Here is an 18,094-nt window from a genome sequence, read left to right on the forward strand (position 1 = left end):
ATCTATCAGTTCTATTCTCCTAGTGAAAACCTTTCAGAATGATGCTTTATTTGTTTTTATTTTTGAGTCACACCCAGCAGTGTTCAGGGCTTACTCCTGGCTCTTTTCTTAGGGATCATTCCTGGCAAGGCTCAGGGGAATTTATGTGGTGCTGGGTCAAACCAGGGTCAGAGGGGTGCAAGGGGTGCTTGGGGTGCGTTACTTGCTGTATTATCCCTCTGTCCCCTGGAATGATGCTTTTAAGGTACACTTAATTTTCACAATTCTCTTTCCTTCATAGAAACTTTCTGTCACTCATATAGGAAGAGTAAATAATCCAACTTTTACCTGTTTACCAGATAGGCACTGGTTTGAGTACTGTGAGCTTAGATTATGGCTTTAATTTGCATACCCAGGATGACCTTTCTTACGCACGGTGTATTTTGAGAACTGCTTTTTTAAAACAGATCTAGAAAAGCAGCTTCTCCTGTGGAATAGGAATGACTATTTTTGGATACAATACTTGCCGTGAGTCATGAGTGGGTCTCAGTTTTCATGGTTTTCTAAAATAAACTATTTAAAGTTCATGCACTGAGAAATTTCATAGCCTTAACTATCCTCTTTTTTCTATAATGGCTTTGTTAATTTTGTTTAAAAAGTATAGATTCAATTAAAAACAAGTCTAAGAGAACCTTATGAAGTAGAAAATAAAGATCCCCAGCCAGAGGGAACTTTTTTTTTTTTTTGCTTTTTGGGTCACACCTGGTGATGCACAGGGGTTACTCCTAGCTCTGCACTCAGGAATTACTCCTGGCGGTGCTCAGGGGACCATATGGGATGCTGGGAATCGAACCCAGGTTGGCTGCATGCAAAGCAAACGCCCTACCCGCTGTGCTATTGCTCCAGCCCCAGGAACTTTTTTTTAAATTCTTTTTTTTTTTCTTTTTGGGTCACACCCGGCAATGCAATGCACAGGGGTTATTCCTGGCTTTGCACTCAGGAATTACTCCTGGTGGTGCCCAGGGGACCATATGGGATGCTGGGAATTGAACCTGGGTTAGCTATGTTCAAGGCAAACACCCTACCTGCTGTACTATGCTCCAGCCCCTGAAACTTGTTTTTTTTTTTTCTTTTTGGGTCACACCCAGCGATGCACAGGGGTTATTCCTGGCTTTGCACTCAGGAATTATTCCTGATGGTGTTCAGGAGACCATATGGAATGCTGGGAATCGAACCCGGGTCAACTGCATGCAAGGCAAAAGCCCTACCTGTTGTACTATCGCTCCAGCCCCAGCCCCTGAAACTTCTTATAAAAATGCTAGCATATCCTTATATTCTTCCATTGCGGAAGCATAGAAGTACATGCTGTTCTGCAATCCATAGTTATGTTTTTTTTTGCTTTTTCTTTTAGGGTCACACCCCGCGATGCTCCTGGCTCTGCACTCAGGAATTACTCCTGGTGGTGCTTGGGGGACCATATGGGATGCTGGGGATTGAACCCAGTTCTGTGGAGTGCAAGGCAAATGTCCTCCCCTCTGTACTATGGCTCCAGTCTCGGAAGTGATTTCTAAGTACAGGGTTTTTTATTTTCCAGAGATTATTATATTAATCTCATAAGATCCAGTTAGGAATACATCGTCTTCTCAGAATGAACAGTATTTGATATGTAATTTCTGGGTTCCTGGGTTCTCCCCAGACCCACCTTTAAGCCACTGGTCAGATAGAGGAAGGGAGGGAGTCTTTGTGAGACTTGGATGTGGCTATGGACTCTGGTACTGGCACCTCCTCATTCCAAGGCAGCAGGTGCAGCTGGACGAGTGGCTACAGGATGGAGCTTAATCATGGCCTTCAGAACTGGAAGTAGTTGTGATTCTCTGAGCCATCTCTGTAGCTCTTTAATATTTCATGCCCCACAATTCCCAAATGAGAGCCAACAAGGCTAAAAACCTGCTTCACTTAATGAATAGGTTTTCTGTTCCAATTGAATTAAGCAGATGACACAAGTATTCTATTCCTTTAGGAGACTTTATTTTCTCAGTATTCTACTTTTTTTTTTTCCTCCTTCTTTTGGGTTACACCCAGCAAAGCTCATGGATTACTCCTGGCTCTGCTCTCAGGAATTACTCCTGGCGGTGCTGGAGGGACCATATGGGATGCCCAGGATCAAACCCAGGTCACTGGTGTGCAAGGAAAAATCCCTACCCACTGTACTATCACTCTGGTCTCTCTGTATTCTGCTTTTTTTTTTCTTTCTGGGTCACACCCGGCAATGCACAGGGGTCACTCCTGGCTCTGCAGTCAGGAACCACTCCTGGCGGTGCTCAGGGGACCATATGGGATGCTGGGAATTGAACCCGGGTCAGCCTCGTGCAAGGCAAACGCCCTACCCGCTGTGCTATTACTCCAGCCCCTGTATTCTGCTTTTTTATTTTTTATTTATTTATTTATTTTTTGTTTTTTGGGTCACACCCGGCAATGCACAGGGATTACTCCTGGCTCTTCACTCAGGAATTACCCCTGGCGGTGCTCAGGGGACCATACGGGATGCTGGGATTAGAACCCGGGTCGGCCACATGCAAGGCAAACGCCCTCCCCGCTGTGCTATTGCTCCAGCCCCTGTATTCTGCTTTTTTAAAGTACAGGGTTTTATGTTCCAAGAAACCCATGGCATGTCCCTCTGTAGCTTGACTGTATCTTTGATTCGTTCCTTCTTGTTCTCTCCTACTTGCTAGCATTGGGTTTGGAATACAAATATAACACGTAAAAAATTAAAATTGAGAGCCAGAGAGAGAGCGCAAAGGGCTGACTGAGTTCATGATTTGCATGTGGGGGGACACAGATTTCATTTTCAGCAACACGTGATTTCCTGAGCACCACCTGGAATAGCCCCAGCACACAGCTGCTTAGTGGCCCCCAATTCCAAAAAATATCAATAAATAGTAAATAAAATTGGACTGCTAACCCTTCCATTGTAATAGCTCATCTTCAAGTAGTAATTGCATTGAACATAGAAATATTTGTTTTTGACAATTTTAGATTATATTTAGGGTTTTTGTTATAACAATATTTCTATTAAAAGATATAGGTTTATGTATTCTTGTTTCCTAAACTGTGTTAGCTGTATTTCCCCCATCATTTTCCCATTTAATGAAATCAAGACTCTTAACAAAGTCATTTTTAGTTACAGTGGTGTGAATCATTTGTTAATAAATGTTTCCATTGTTACTTTATAATAGCTTAAGCTTCCAAAGCTTCAAATAAAAGCTGATTTTAGACTCTTGGTTATTAATGTTCTAGGGGTATTGCCAAAAAAAGCTACATGTCCTATATTCTGTGCCAGTTTCTTGAATTAGAATCTTGGCTTTCATCCTCAATGTGTCATTGAGTGGCATTGCTGGGTTGCTGTGATACCATGCTCATTCTAGAATTTGTAGCATGAATCTTATATAGCATACTGTGGATTCCAAGTATGTGGGCAGCAGTCATTGATTTATTTTCCTTTAAGGGAAATTTTACTTATAAGTATTATTTCTGGTAGAAATTATGGTTCTTATTAACAAAGGATAACCTGAAACAGTTTGGTTATCCCTAAGAAAATAAGCAAGAAGAGAAAGGCAAACTGTAATGAATATGTTAACAACTCAGAGTTCCTTTGAGTTCCTAAGAGAAATTAATGTAGAATAGGTTTTCTGATAAGATAACATGTAAGACAGTATCAGCAAAACTATGTTATGAAGCAAAACTCCAAATTACTGTAGCAGTTGATTTTTTAAATTGTTCTTAAAATTGTTCTTAAATACCAACTTATATATAAATTTTTTAAAATCCTGTTATTAAAAATCAACTTATATATAAATTTTTTTAAAATCCAATAACTCTAAGCCCTAGTGTATAGAGCCGTTATTACTAAATATGTATTACTGTTTACTGTTTCACTTTATGTTTTTGTTGTTGTTGTTACACCCGGCAGTGCTCTGGGATTACTCCTGGCTCTGCACTCAGGAATTGCTCCTGGTGGGCTTGAGGGGTCATATGGAATGTTGGGGATTTAACCTGGATCAGTTACATGCAAGGCAAGCACCCCATCCACTGTGCTATTGCTGTGGCCCCTGTGTTGTGGTAACTGGGTTCTCATTTACATGTTTCTATCAGTATGATTCAGTGTGGGCACTTGAAGACAGAAAGGTGCTCTGGGCAGATATGGTAGCCAATTTGTGGTGGGATAAAGTTGATAGGATTCTTGTGGGTTGATCTTTAAACCACAATTGATCTTTACACTTACACTCTTTCAGTAATGTCTTAGATATTTGATAGAAAAGATTTTGGACACCAAACTGTTCTAAACTTGTTTCAACAACTTGATTTGCATATCAAAATAGTGTCATCTAGCTGAAGAGTAGAATTCAGTGATTACTTGTGTAGTTGCAGGTGGATGCAGTAATGCCACTATCAGTGTCTGAACACTTGTTGTCTCAGAAGTAAACACTACTTATTCTTGTCCCTGTCCTTCTGTCTTCTCACTTCTCTGCCCTAAGCAACAAAGATCTGCCTGATCTGGGCGTTTTATATGAAAGAATCTGAGTTGTCTTTTCTTGTGTATCATTATCATGTTGATTGTGGAGCACCAGCCTGTCCCTTCGCTCTTGAACCACATTCCCACCTCAGGCACAGTGTTATAAGGCCCCTCCATTCAGTGCTGTGTTAGTGCTTCATTGCTGTGGGACTGAATGAAGAACAATACACCTTGTGGCTAGCAGGTTTGTCTGACCATCATGTGAGGGAGTTCTGTCTGCTTTGCTTGATTTGTATATGAGTTCTTATATGCACATCTCTTTTCATTTCTCGCAGGTATGTGCCTAAGGAGTGGGGTTCCTGGATTGTACTTGCTACTACGGGGTCTTGCTTGTAAAGCTGCCACTTTCTCCCTCACAGCCACACCATTTTACAGCCCTACGTTTGTTTCAGTCTATTGCTGTGTGAAGACTCGTATCTTCACATCCTCACGGTGCTTGTTAATCCAGTTCTTAGTTAACTATTCTAGTGGCTGAGTGGGATTGCTTCATTTCTATAATGACTGGTGATGCCAATGATGTCTAATGTACATATAGTCCATCCTCACATTAAATGACTGTACAGATTCTTTGCATACCTTTATGTTATTAATTTTTGGCCACACCCAGGTGTGCTCAGGGCTTACTCCAGGTTTTGTGCTCAGGAAATCATTCTTGGCAGTGCTCAGGGAACCATATGGAGCATTGGGGATCAAATGTTGGCTGGCCGCCTGCAAGGCAAGTGTACTACCCACTGTGATATCTCTTGAGCCCTTTTTAGTTTTAAAATTGAGCCATGTGAATTCTTGTTTTCACTTTCTTGATGGTGTCCTTTGAAGCATTGGTTTTTATTTTTGACAATCTTTTTTTATTGCTCATGTTTTTGGTGTCCTATATGAGAATATTTTCTAAAATCTAAGATCATGAATCTCTACCCTTATACAGATTTAACATTTCTAGCCCTTAAGGTCTTCAACATATTTTATGCTAATGTAAAGTGGTGTAAGGGTTCATGAAGTCATTGGGTTGGCCCATCTCTGTTGAAAGACTGCTTTCCCCTTTTGAACAGTCTTGGTGACCTGTGGGAACTAGATGGCACAGTGCTTTGACAGGTGAATATTTCTTCCGTCGCCACCATGCTGCCTTCAGCACTTTTGTGTTATAGTAAATTTTGAAATGGACAGATATGAGTCTTCTACTTTGTTGTTCTTTTGGTTTTGTTTTGGTTATTGTTCTTTTGGTTCTTTTGATTGTTTTTGGCTCTTCTGGGTCACTCCCAGTTGTAAGCGTTTTGTAAGAGTTAGATTATTGATTTGAGATCTCTGTTCTGTATTTCATCTTACCTTGTTTTTGAGGGGCCACACCTGTTAGTGATTGCTTCCTGATTCTGAGATCAGGAGACATGCCAGGTATCAAACTAAGGTCTCTTCCTAACATGCATTCAAGCCCCAAGATGTTTACTTTGGGGGCCAGAGCGATAGCACAGCGGGTAGGGCGTTTGCCTTGCACGCGGCCGACCCGGGTTCAATTCCCGGCATCCCATATGGTCCCCCAAGCACCGCCAGGAGTAATTCCTGAGTGCAGAGCCAGGAGTAACCCCTGAGCATCGCTGGGTGTGACCCAAAAAGCAAAAAAAAAAAAAAAAAAAAAAAGATGTTTACTTTGGTTTGGGGCCACACCCAGTGGTGCTCAGGGGTTTCTCCTGGCTCTGAGCTGAGAAATCACTCCTGGTGGTGCTCAGAAGACCATAGGTGGTTCGGGGAAACTCTGGTCACCTACATGCAAGGCAAGCACCTTACCTGATCTACTATTTCTCGGGTCCTTGAGTTGCTAATATATATCTGTGAGTCTAGCTTATCTTTTGGAGATAGCAGATATTTGGGTTAATTTTTAAATATAGGTTCACATTCGTGCCTTTTGACAGAATTGCTTGATCCACTCATATTTAATGTTATTGTTGGTTAATCCATTCATATTTAATGTTACTGTTGGCTTAGTTGAGTTTGTTACTTTACACACTGTTTTTTGTGTCTTTTTTTTTGCTTTTTGGGTCACACCCAGCGATGCACAGGGGTTACTCCTGGCTCATGCACTCAGGAATTACTCCTGGTGGTGCTCGGGGGACCATATGGGATGCTGGGAATCGAACCCGGGTCGGCCGCAAGCAAGGCAAACGCCCTACCCGCTGTGCTATTGCTCCAGCCCCCAGGTTTTTTGTGTCTTGTGTCTTGTTTTATTAGAATCTTACAGTTTTAAATCTTACACTGTATTAAATCACACACTTCTTTAAGGGATAAGCAGACAAGTAGAGGACAGTGTAGAAATCTTCTCTACGTGAGTGAAAAAGCTACTTTTAGATATTTTTTTTCAGTGCTGAGTCTTATCTTTAATCTGAGACTCCAATGTGTATCCAACCCCTACAGCTATCACAAATGCAGCAAACTCTCATTTGAATTTTTTTAACATTAAAACTGACAAAGGCACCAATGAATTTGCATTTTGTTTTGAGCCATGGATCCTTGTCCAGAGCTTCTCCTGAACAATTTCCAGTGATGCCATTGCTATGTCTGAGAGCAGTCTGACCTTGGGACACTGGGCAGTCACCCTGCAGCTGAGCCAGCCTCCTCACACCTCCTGTTTCATTTCCTTCCTGTGCTGCTTTGATTTCTTCACTTTCCACTACAGCCTTACATTCGTTTCGTGGTTTTTTTTCACTACATTTTTTGAGTTGACTTTTAGTGGTTGCTCTTGAGTTTACTATGTAGACTCATTAGGATCAATTGTAGATTTCTGTTAATTCTAAGAGCTAAGAAAATGTTACACCTATAGCCCATTTGTGGTGTTACAGGACTATATTATTACAATATCACAGTCTAACAGTACATAGTTAGAGTTATTCTTACCATAAGTTATCACTTGTTTTTGTGGGGTGCCTGTGTGCCATCACAGCGGTGCTCAGAGCCTTGCTCTGTGCTTGGGGGCTAGTCCTGGTGGGTGGGGCTCGCTGTGTAAGATGGGATCTTGGTGGCCCCGTACACGGTGAGAGCCAGTTTGCAGTTACTTTTCTGTTCACTTCATTTTCTCCTTTGCTACAGGCTTTTGAGTTTCCTGTTGCTACTTTATTTTCTCCTAATATTTTGCTTCCAATATGTAGTCAGAGAACTAGAATGTAATCTTTCTTTGAGATATTAGTTTCTTTAGGGAAGGGTCTTTGTGTCCTTTTACTCAACCTTGTCTTTGGTCTCCTGCAGTCTCCTCTGCTGTCTGGGACGGGGCTTCCTGTTCTGGCTTTTCCACACAGCCTTCTTCCTGAACTTTGGGCTTTCCATAAAGTTGAGGTCTGTTGGTAAAGTTCTTCCATTCTCTTAAGGCTTATAGCTGTTTTCGGGGTGTGGGGAGTTTCTACTCTTGTTTTATTTTTCTATTTCCTTCCTTTTCTGCACTACACAGTTGATGAAGAAGTTGTTGCGATCACCAGGGCTTTGCACACACACACACACACACACACACACACACACACACAACCCCTCTGTGTACTGTTTACACACTTTTCACTGAGGTGACTTAAGTGCTTGGAGTGCAGCTCATATTTCTGTTGCTGTAATGCTGGACTTTATCGCCCTCTTGTGGTGTTGCATGCACACATGTGGCTGCTGTGCCGAGGGAAGTAGGGTGGGGGAAATGTGTTGAGAATTGCTTGGGAAGCTGAGTCCCAGGCAAAACACCTGGACTAGAACTCAGGTTGTCCATTTGAAAGGCCATGCTCTCACCTGCGGGACCACCTCCCCATTCTGAAGACTAGGAAGTGCATTTGGTAAAGATTAAGAATCCAGCTATGGAAAGGAATGGATGACATTTTAATAACAGTAATCTTTTTTGTTTGTTTGTTTGTTTTTGGGTCACACCCAGTGATGCACAGGGATTACTCCTGCAGTACAATGGGGACCATATGGGATGCTGGGAATCGAACCCGGTTCGGCCACGTGCAAGGCAAACGCCCTCCCCGCTGTGTTATCGCTCTAGCCCCTTAATGACAGTAATCTTGATCTCCTAACATTCTAGGTTATTTGGGATGTCTTAGATACAAAATCACTGTCACTGTCATCCTGTTGCTCATCAATTTGCTCGAGTGGGCACCAGTAACATCTCCATTGTGAGACTTGTTGTTACTGTTTTTGGCATATCGAATACGCCAGGCTCTGCCATGTGGGCGAGATACTCTCGGTAGCTTGTCGGGCTCCGAGAGGGGCGGAAGAATCGAACCCGGGTTGGCCGCGTGCAAGGCCAACGCCCTACCCACTGCGCTATCATATTTCATAATTTTTTAATGATGAAAACTGTGACTGTCTTCTATTCTTACTGGATAACCGTGATTAAGATAGTTTTGGTCTCCATAAACAGGACGTCCTAAGCTCCACAGTACATCTCCTCTCACTCACTTGCTGCAGTCTCTTCTACTCGTTTTGCATAACTCTTTCTAGCTGTAGAGAAATTCAGCACCAAGAAAGGGCTTGTTAATATAGCGTTAAATAGCACAGTACCTGTAACTTCTGTTTGTAATGAGTTCTGATTTCTGCTGGTTTATATTTACTTTGTAAGCACTCTCAAGTTTTTCTTTATTGCATGGTTCCCCAAGCACCACTGCATTTGGCTCAGGATTTAAAAACTGAAGTACTGAATATGGTTTTAATGATTCTCTCTCTTTTGTTGTGGTTGTTGTGGTTGTTTTAAGGGTTTTGGGGGTTGTCACAACTGGCAACGCTGAGGGATTACTCCTGGCTCTGCACTTGGAAATTGCTCTTGGCAATGCTTGCGGGTGCTGGGATTTGAACCCAAGTCAGCCTCATGCAATGCAAACATTGTCCCTGCTGTACTGTCTCTCTAACTCAGAATAATTCTCATTTAAAAAAGTAAGGTTTTTAATCAGAGAGAGAGAACAAAAGGGAATTCCCTGCCATAGTGGCAGGGTGGGGTGGGGGGAGACGGGACTGGGGAGGGGGGGAGGGATGTTGGGTTTACGGGTGGTGGAGAATGGGCACTGGTGAAGGGATGGGTTATTGAACTTTGTATGGGGGAAGCATGAGCACAAAGATGTATGGATCTGTAACTGTACCCTCACGATGACTCTCTAATTAAAAATAAACTAATAAAAAAAAAAGTAAGGTTTTTGCTTTTGAGGTTGTTGAGAGGCTAGGGAGTTGACATGATCCTGGGATCAGACAAGAGGACGGTTAGGATATTGTTGCTCAAACTGGTGCGACTGAATGTAGGGGACTGTGGAAAAGGTGGCTGAAAGGTTTCTGCATGTGGTAGCCAAAGCATAATTCAGAATTAAAAAACAAACAAAAACCTCCAAAAACCTTTTGCTCCTGTTGACTTTCATGGACAAAAGGGGTTGAGTGGGGAAGTGTAATCTGCTCTGGTCTCTGAGAAGGGCAGGGTACAGATTTGTTAAGGCCACAGAGCCAGTAACTGAAGAGCTGGCTTGGGGCGGTGTGGGGAGGAATGTGAGAGAGGAGGTTCACTTGGAATCCTCCCTACTTCCAGCGTGAGCCATGGGACAGGCTCAGAGAAAAGTCCGACTTCATTATGTCATCAGATTCTGACTGACGTTCCACAGGCCGCAAGAGCTTCTCTCCGGCTGTTGCTAGTTTCCCTCTCCTTTGCAGATGCCACTTCAAATGAGCAGCAGGAGCTCTTCTGTCAAAAGCTGCAGCAGTGCTGTGTACTATTTGATTTCATGGACTCTGTATCAGACTTGAAGAGTAAAGAAATTAAAAGAGCGACATTGAACGAACTGGTTGAGTATGTCTCTACTAACCGTGGTGTGATCGTTGAGTCAGCGTATGCTGACATAGTGAAAATGGTAAGCATCTAGACTATGCTCCTCAGAGTGATATGAAATCAAGTAAGATCTGAGGTGGGATTTTGAATCTGACTGACTTTTAATATATGTTCAACAATGTGCTCTTAAGATTTATTTTTTGTTCCTAAGAGTTTTTTGTTGTTATTTTAGTTTTGGGGCCACACCTAACAATGCTCAGCAGTTCCTCCTGGCTTTGCATTCAGAAATTACTCCTTGTAGTGCCCGGGGGACTAGGTGGGATGCTGGGGATCAAAGTTGGGTCAGCTCTGCACAAGGCAAACTCCCTCCCTACTCACTGTACTATCACTCCATCCCCTTGAATTTTAATAAAAAAAAAGCAAGAGTTATAGGGGCTAGAGAGATAGCACAGTGGGTAGGGTGTTTGCCTTGCACGCGGCCGACCCAGGTTCGATTCCCACATCCCATATGGTCCCCAGAGCAGTGCCAGGAGTAATTCCTGAGTGCAGAGCCAGGAACCAGAGCCAGAACCCTTGTGCATCGCCGAGTGTGACCCAAAAAGAAAAAAAATAAGAGTTTTAGGAATTAAGTAATAACAGGTGTTTGAAATATCTGATGGAAAAAGTGAATTACTGCTCCATTTATTGAATAAGAGATGATTTAGGGTACACTTGCTAATTCCTCTCTACCAAACAGAAATTTGTTGAAATTTGTCAGTTTTATGTTTTGTTGCCTCATAACAAATGATTTTTAAAAATAACTCACAGGGACTGGAGTGATAGTGTACAGTGGCTAGGGCATTTGCCTTGCATGCAGCTGACCCGGGTTCAATTCCCAGCATCCCATGTGGTCCCCCGAGTACTGCCAGGAGTAATTCCTGAGTGCACGAGCCAGAAATAACCCTGTGCATCGCCAAAAGTGACCCAAAAAGCAAAAAGCAAAAAAAATTAAAAGACGGTAATTAGTGAGTACATAATTTATTATATATGCCATCAGAGCACAGGGCTATAGCAAGGCTAACTAAACTGTTCAGTCTTCATTTCCTCCACTGCCTGATAGATTTGCCCCGGGGGAGAGGGAATGTACAGGAAGAGCTCAGTTTGGCCACAACATTCTGATTGAGGTTTCTTTCATCACACTGTACTAGAAGAACTAGTTAAAGGACTTGGGAGATTATTTGTAAACTAATAATAGATTTGAGGTCCCAAGTTTGCTTTCTGGCCCCTCATTTCTTTTTATTTTTTAAATTTTTTTATTAAAAAAATAAATCACTGTGATGTACAGTTACAAACTTACGAACTTTTGTGTTTGCATTTCACTCATACAGTGATCATCTACCCATCTCTCCACCAGTGCCCATTTACCTCCACCAATGATTCCAGTATCCCTCTCACCACCCCCGCCCCATCCCTCATCACCTCACCCTCCCTTTGCAGCAGGGCATTCCCTTTTGTTCTCTCTCCTTTTGGGTGTTGTAGTTTACAATAGAGGTATTGAGTGGCCTTCATATTCGGTCTATAGTCTACTTTCAGTTCAAATCTTCCAATCCGAATGGGTCCTCCCAACATCCTCTATTTGGTATTCCCTTCTCTATCTGAGCTGCATTTTCCCCCAGCATGTGAGACCAGTTTCCAAGCTGTGGGGAGACCTCCTGCTCTTGGGTGTTAGTCTCCCACTCTGTTATTCTATATTCCGCAGATGAGTGCAATCTTTCTATGTCTGTCTCTCTCTTTCTGACTCATTTCACTTAACATGATACTTTCCATGTTGATCCACTTATATGCAAATTTCATGACTTCACCTTTTCTAACAGCTGCATAGTATTCCATTGTGTAGATGTACCAGGGTTTCTTTAACCAGTCATCTGTTTTTGGGCACTCCAGTTTTTTCCAGATTTTGGCTATTGTAAGCAGTGCTGCAGTGAACATACAAATGCAGATGTCATTTCGACTATATCTTTTTGCTTCTCCGAGATATATTCCCAGGAGTGGTATTGCTGGATCAAATGGGAGCTCAATTTCTAATTTTTTGGTTGTGGGCCAGTCTCTGTGGTGTGAAGTGATATCTCATTGTTGTTTTAATCTGCATCTCCCTGATGATTAGTGATGTAGAGCATTTTCTCACGTGTCTTTTACTGGCTCCTCATTTTTTTTTTTGCTTTTTGGGTCACACCTGGCGATGCACAGGGGTTACTCCTGGCTCTGCACTCAGGAATCACCCCTGGCGGTGCTCAGGGGACCATATGGGATGCTGGGAATCGAACCCGGGTCGGCCGCAAGCAAGGCAAACGCCCTACCCGCTGTGCTATCGTTCCAGCCTCCTGGCTCCTCATTTCTTATACACGTACATGCACATTCTTCCCCCTGCCCCCCCCCCCCCCGGCACTGCCAGGGGTTGGGGTGGGGTGCTGGTAGTTCCCAGCACTGTTGGTCCACTAATCCAAGCATTGCACCATTCCCAAAGTCCCTGAGCATTGGCTGGGAGCTGCTTTCTCCAAACAAAAGGTGATGGAAACCAGAGAGCTAGTACAGCAGGTAGGCACTTGTCTTGCACATTATCAACCCAGGTTTAATCACTGGCACTGAATAGGGATCCCCAAGTCTCACCAGGAGGGATTTCTGAATACAGAGACAGGAATAAGCCCTGAGCATAGCATGGAGAGAAAGAAAAAAAAAATGATGCCAACTTATCCTTATCCTTAAAAACATTCTGTATTGAATGTTTTTATTTTAATGTTTTTTTTAATTTTTTAAATTTTTTTATTTTAAAAACCATTTTTTATTTTAATGGTTTTTTTATTTTAATGGTTGCCTTAATTTGCCTTTTCCCTAATAATGACCTTACTTCAAAGACATTATTGATGTATTGCCTAAAAAAATTTGATGTTCTGCTACTCTTTAGGCTCTTAGCAGTTCTTTGGCCAACTGTAGCCATCCATTGACTGAGAGTTGGAAGTTCCATCTAGCTCTAACAGGTCATTCTCCTCTAGTCCTGCCTAGTTCCTATTGTGGGATCATCCTGCCTCAGTGTTCAGATATTAGGAGACACACTGTCGTTCTTCAAATTTTGGTGGGACTCTGACTTCAGGGAGATTAATATATTTTCTTTTTTCTCTATTGAATCTCAGAGGAGATGAGATATTAGTTTAAAAACTAAGACTGTAAAAAGATTCCAGCCTGCCACGTCTGTAGTATGTTATTATGGAGTTGTTAGTCAGATGAGGGTATTTGACCAAACTCTTCTGGGGTCTGAGGTAAGGAAATGGCTGGGCTAGAGTATGGGAGTGAGGAAAGATGTAAAGAAACTAGGCCATACTCCAGAACTTTACCTTCTTCCTTCACCCTTCTCTTTTTAAAAGAAAATAAGACTTGGGAAGAACAGCTTATAATTTAAGGAGAAATTCAGAGCTCATCTGTTATGTTTAGTAACTTGGTGTGTGTGTGTGTACATCAGGGTTATCCAAGAGCAAAGGAGAGGAACTAAATCTGCCTTCAGGTGGGGTTTTAGACAGACTTTTGGCCATAATGTAACAATATTTTTCTCCAAGTTACTGTTGAAACATTGTTTTATATTTTTATTTCAGCTACATACCAGAGAACATAAATCTGAATTTGCTTTTCTTTTCAGATTAGTGCTAACATCTTCCGTACTCTTCCTCCAAGTGACAATCCAGATTTTGATCCAGAAGAGGATGAGCCCACGCTTGAGGCCTCTTGGCCTCACATACAGGTATGAAACATAAGTATATGATGTCCACATTCTCGAGTCTGCTGGGATCCCTGATGCCTCCTGGAGACTGGAGTGTTATGTAACAATTTGACTTTCCATGGTTTCTTAAAATTCCCTCCTCCTTTCAAAGTACTGCTTCTCACTGACTTAGTGGTTAAATGCACTAATATTTACCATTGATACTATTTTACTGTGCAGGTCACTGGCATTAAGTCCCTTCAGTGCTATGCAAAGTTACTGTTTCATTCAAGAACCTATTTTTAGGATGGTTCTCAGGGGGCCCAGGGACCCTCCTGGCAGTTCCCATTCAGGCTGAGGATATGATGCTGGAGCTGAATGGGCCATCCTGGCAGTGCTCAGGGCATCTTGTCCAGGGAGCAAACCAGCCTCAGCAGTATACAGGGCATGTGTACCACCTCTGGTCATTAAACTACTTTTCTTTTTTTTTAAAAGTTTTATTTGTGCTGGGTGTCTCACAGTGTAAGCTTGGCAGTGCTTACTCTGCTCAAGGATGGCTCTTGGTGGGTTTGGGAGACCGAATGTGGTAGGGGATCAAACCCGGGATGAACTGAATGCTAGTCAAATATCCTACCCACTGTCCTCGATTTCCAGCCCCACCTAAACTGCTTCTTAAAAGATAACACAGTACAGTTCATCTGAGAAGTCATGCAGTAGTTGGTGCAAAATTGGTGATGCTATATTTAATAATGCAAAAGTTTTTAAAGCTTTTTTTTTTTTTTTTTTTTTTTTGCTTTTTGGGTCACACCTGGCAATGCACAGGGGTTACTCCTGGCTTTGCACTCAGGAATTACTCGTGGCGGTGCTCAGGGGACCATATGGAATGCTGAGGATCGAACCTGGGTCAGCCCTGTACAAGGCAAACGCCCTACCCGCTTTGCTATCTCTCCAGCCCCAAAAGTTTTTTTTTTTTTTTTTTTTTTTTGCTTTTTGGGTCACACCCAGCGATGCTCAGGGGTTACTCCTGGCTTTGCACTCAGGAATTACTCCTGGTGCTTGGGGGACCATATGGGATGCCGGGGATCGAACCCGGGTCGGCCGCGTGCAAGGCAAACGCCCTACCCGCTGTGCTATCGCTCCGGCCCCAACCCCAAAAGTTTTTAAAGCTTGAAATTTAATCTCATGCTATTGGATAATCTGAGGAAGTATCAGTCTTTGAATTTTTTTGATTTCTCATTAAGTATTTTTGTTTGCCCATTTGAAGTAACAGTGAATATTTTGCCAAATAATATGCTTTCTGGTTTTCACTGAAACAAAGTTCCATTTAAATTCCCATAAAGTAGTGGTTTTTAACATTACAGGAAGTAGTCAATTGCTTTCAAATATGGCATTTTGTTTTGTTTTATTTTTGGGCCACACCTGGGATGCTCAGAATCACTCCTGGTGGTGCTCAGGGCACCCTATAGGGTGCTGGGGATTGAAACTGGGTTTGTAGTGTGCAGGACAAGTGCCCTGCCTGCTGTGTTATCTCTCCAACCCCCTCAAATATGACACTATGGAAGTGAGTATTCACCCAAGGTAAATTCTCAGAGACACTCAGGACCCATGCAGGCATGGAATGGAGGTGTGGATCCATGGGCGTCCCTCTCAGTGGAAGGTCATATTAGAGATTGCATGATAGTCTATACCGCTTGCAGCCCCCAGAGTCCCTGTACAGAGTCTCCTCCATTTTTTCTCATGTAAGTGCCTCAAAGCGAAATTATTTAGTTCATAAAAAGTTATTTGTAAGGTCTAGAGAGAGAGTACAGCGGGAAGGGCACTTGCCTCATACACTGCTGACCAGCTTTGCTCCCTGGCACCCCATATGTTTCCCTAAATCTGCCAGCAGTGATTCCTGAGCCAGGAGTAAGTCATGATCACTGCCAAGTAGGGCCCCAAAACAAAACAAAAATTGCTTTATAAACAGAAACCTCGTTGATACTGACTTTTTTTGGGGGGGGTCACACCCAGCGATGCACAGGGGTCACTCCTGGCTCTGCACTCAGGAATTACCCCTGGTGCTGGTCAGGGGACCATATGGGATGCTGGGAATCGAACCTGGGTCGGCCGCGTGCAAGGCAAATGCCCTACCCGCTGTGCTATCACTCCAACCCCGATACTCAATTTTTTCTTGGCTCTCTGTAGTATAAGAGCCTGTCAGAACATCAGTCCTTCGACATGATGGTCACGGACACACATAGTGGCTGATCCCCATCAGCCTCACCTGGCATGCTTTTCATATGTGTGAGGGTCTATGAATCTCGTATCCTATCCATTTTTATTCTTCCGTTCAGTGTGCTCTCTCTAGCTATCAAAATGTGTTTTGTTTGGGGGCTGGAGCAATAGTACAGCAGGTAGGGTGTTTGCCTTGCACGCGGCTGACCCAGGTTTGATTCCCAGCATCCCATATGGTCCTCTGAGCACTGCCAGGGGTGACTCCTGAGAGTAGAGCCAGGAGTAACCCCTGTGCATTGCCAGGTGTGACCCAAAAAGCAAAAAAAAAAAAAAATATATGTGTTCTATTTTTTTTTTGGGTCACATACCCAGTGATGCTCATGGGCTACTCCTGGCTGTGCACTCAGTAATCGCTTCTGGTGACTCTCCAGGGACTGTATGGAGTCCCAGGAATTGAACTGGAGTTGATAAGTACATTACCTTCTTTACTATCTCCAGCCCACATTTTGGATTTTTTCCCCCCAACCCCACATTTAACTGTTTAAAAACTGATTCCATTAGATTACACTTTTATAATGAGATCTGAAATCTCCTTAAATTTGTAAGTTAGGAGTGAGGGTTCTTATATGAAGTGACATGTGGGGAATTTTGATCGACATCATCTTAGCTTTCAATGATTTCTCTTATAGTTGGTGTATGAATTCTTCTTAAGATTTTTGGAAAGCCCTGATTTCCAGCCTAGTATTGCAAAGCGATACATTGATCAGAAATTTGTACAACAGGTAAGGAACTCTAACGTAAAAGAGCTTATATTTATTTACAGTTAATCTATCAACTCATTTGCATCAACTATCTATTGTAAATGTTCTTATATTCCCTTTGCAATAGTTTGTTAACTTGTGGTGAAAATAGTTTTTCTAATCTGTAGTGGTTTATTGCAATTTAATAGCACTAGTGTTCTGTCTGTTTTGGCGTTTTGAGTCACACCTGGTGATCCTCAGGGTTATTCCTAGCTATACTTGGGAATTATGCCTGGTGGAGTTTGGAGGACCATGTGGAATCTGGAGATCAAACCCAGGTTGGCTGCATGTAAGGCAAATACACTACTCACTATACTGTCTCTCTGGCCCCACAGCACTAGTGTTCTTGCCAGATAATTAGGGTGCAATGAAATACATTTAAGACAGTATTTGTAATCAGTTGAGGGCTTCATACGCAGTCAGATTTTCTACTCAGTCCTAAATTCTCGGGTATTTTATAAAGACCATTAGAGAAGACTCTTTTGGATATCAGAGGAAGTTTCATATATATTTATGAGTAAACATTTTTAAAAGTCTTTGAACTTGAACTTGACAGTACATCCTAAGCACTGTCACTTAGAAATAACAGAAGAAATGGAAATGGGATTATTGTGAGAAATTTGGGTGCCAGAATTCCTTCCACCATCACTGTGAAGTCACGGTTCTCTCCTTCCCTCTGCACTGCAGACCGCCCAGCTGCTCAGCCCCACATTCCCAAATAAAATGGGATTTTTTTTTTTTTTTTTGCTTTTTTGGGTCACACCTGGCAATTCACAGGGGTTACTCCTGGCTCTGCACTCAGGAATTAGCCCCTGGCTTTGCTCAGGGGACCATATGGGATGCTGGGAATTGAACCCAGGTTGGCCTCGTGCAAGGCAAACACCCTACCCATTGTGCTATTTCTCCAGCCCCTAAAATGGAATCTTTAAGAAGGAAAAAAGATGGAAGGGCTGGAGTGATAGTACAGCGAGTAGGGCATTTGCGTTGCAAGCAGCCAACCCAGGTTCAATTCCCAGCATCCCACATGGTCCCCCGAGCAC

At 42.7% G+C, this 18,094-nt stretch overlaps 1 protein-coding gene across 1 annotated transcript in view; it reads left to right on the plus strand.

The window, feature by feature from the left end:
* PPP2R5A (protein phosphatase 2 regulatory subunit B'alpha) overlaps positions 1-18,094 on the plus strand; it is a 38,852-nt gene that overhangs the window by 8,560 nt on the left and 12,198 nt on the right. The window contains exons 2-4 of the mRNA XM_055144392.1: positions 10,199-10,395; positions 13,981-14,082; positions 16,944-17,036. Coding sequence (XP_055000367.1) covers positions 10,199-10,395; positions 13,981-14,082; positions 16,944-17,036 — 392 coding nt within the window. The remainder of the gene's footprint in view (positions 1-10,198; positions 10,396-13,980; positions 14,083-16,943; positions 17,037-18,094) is intronic.

Source organism: Sorex araneus, chromosome 7 (assembly GCF_027595985.1).
Source record: "Sorex araneus isolate mSorAra2 chromosome 7, mSorAra2.pri, whole genome shotgun sequence".
Lineage (NCBI taxonomy): Eukaryota > Metazoa > Chordata > Mammalia > Eulipotyphla > Soricidae > Sorex > Sorex araneus.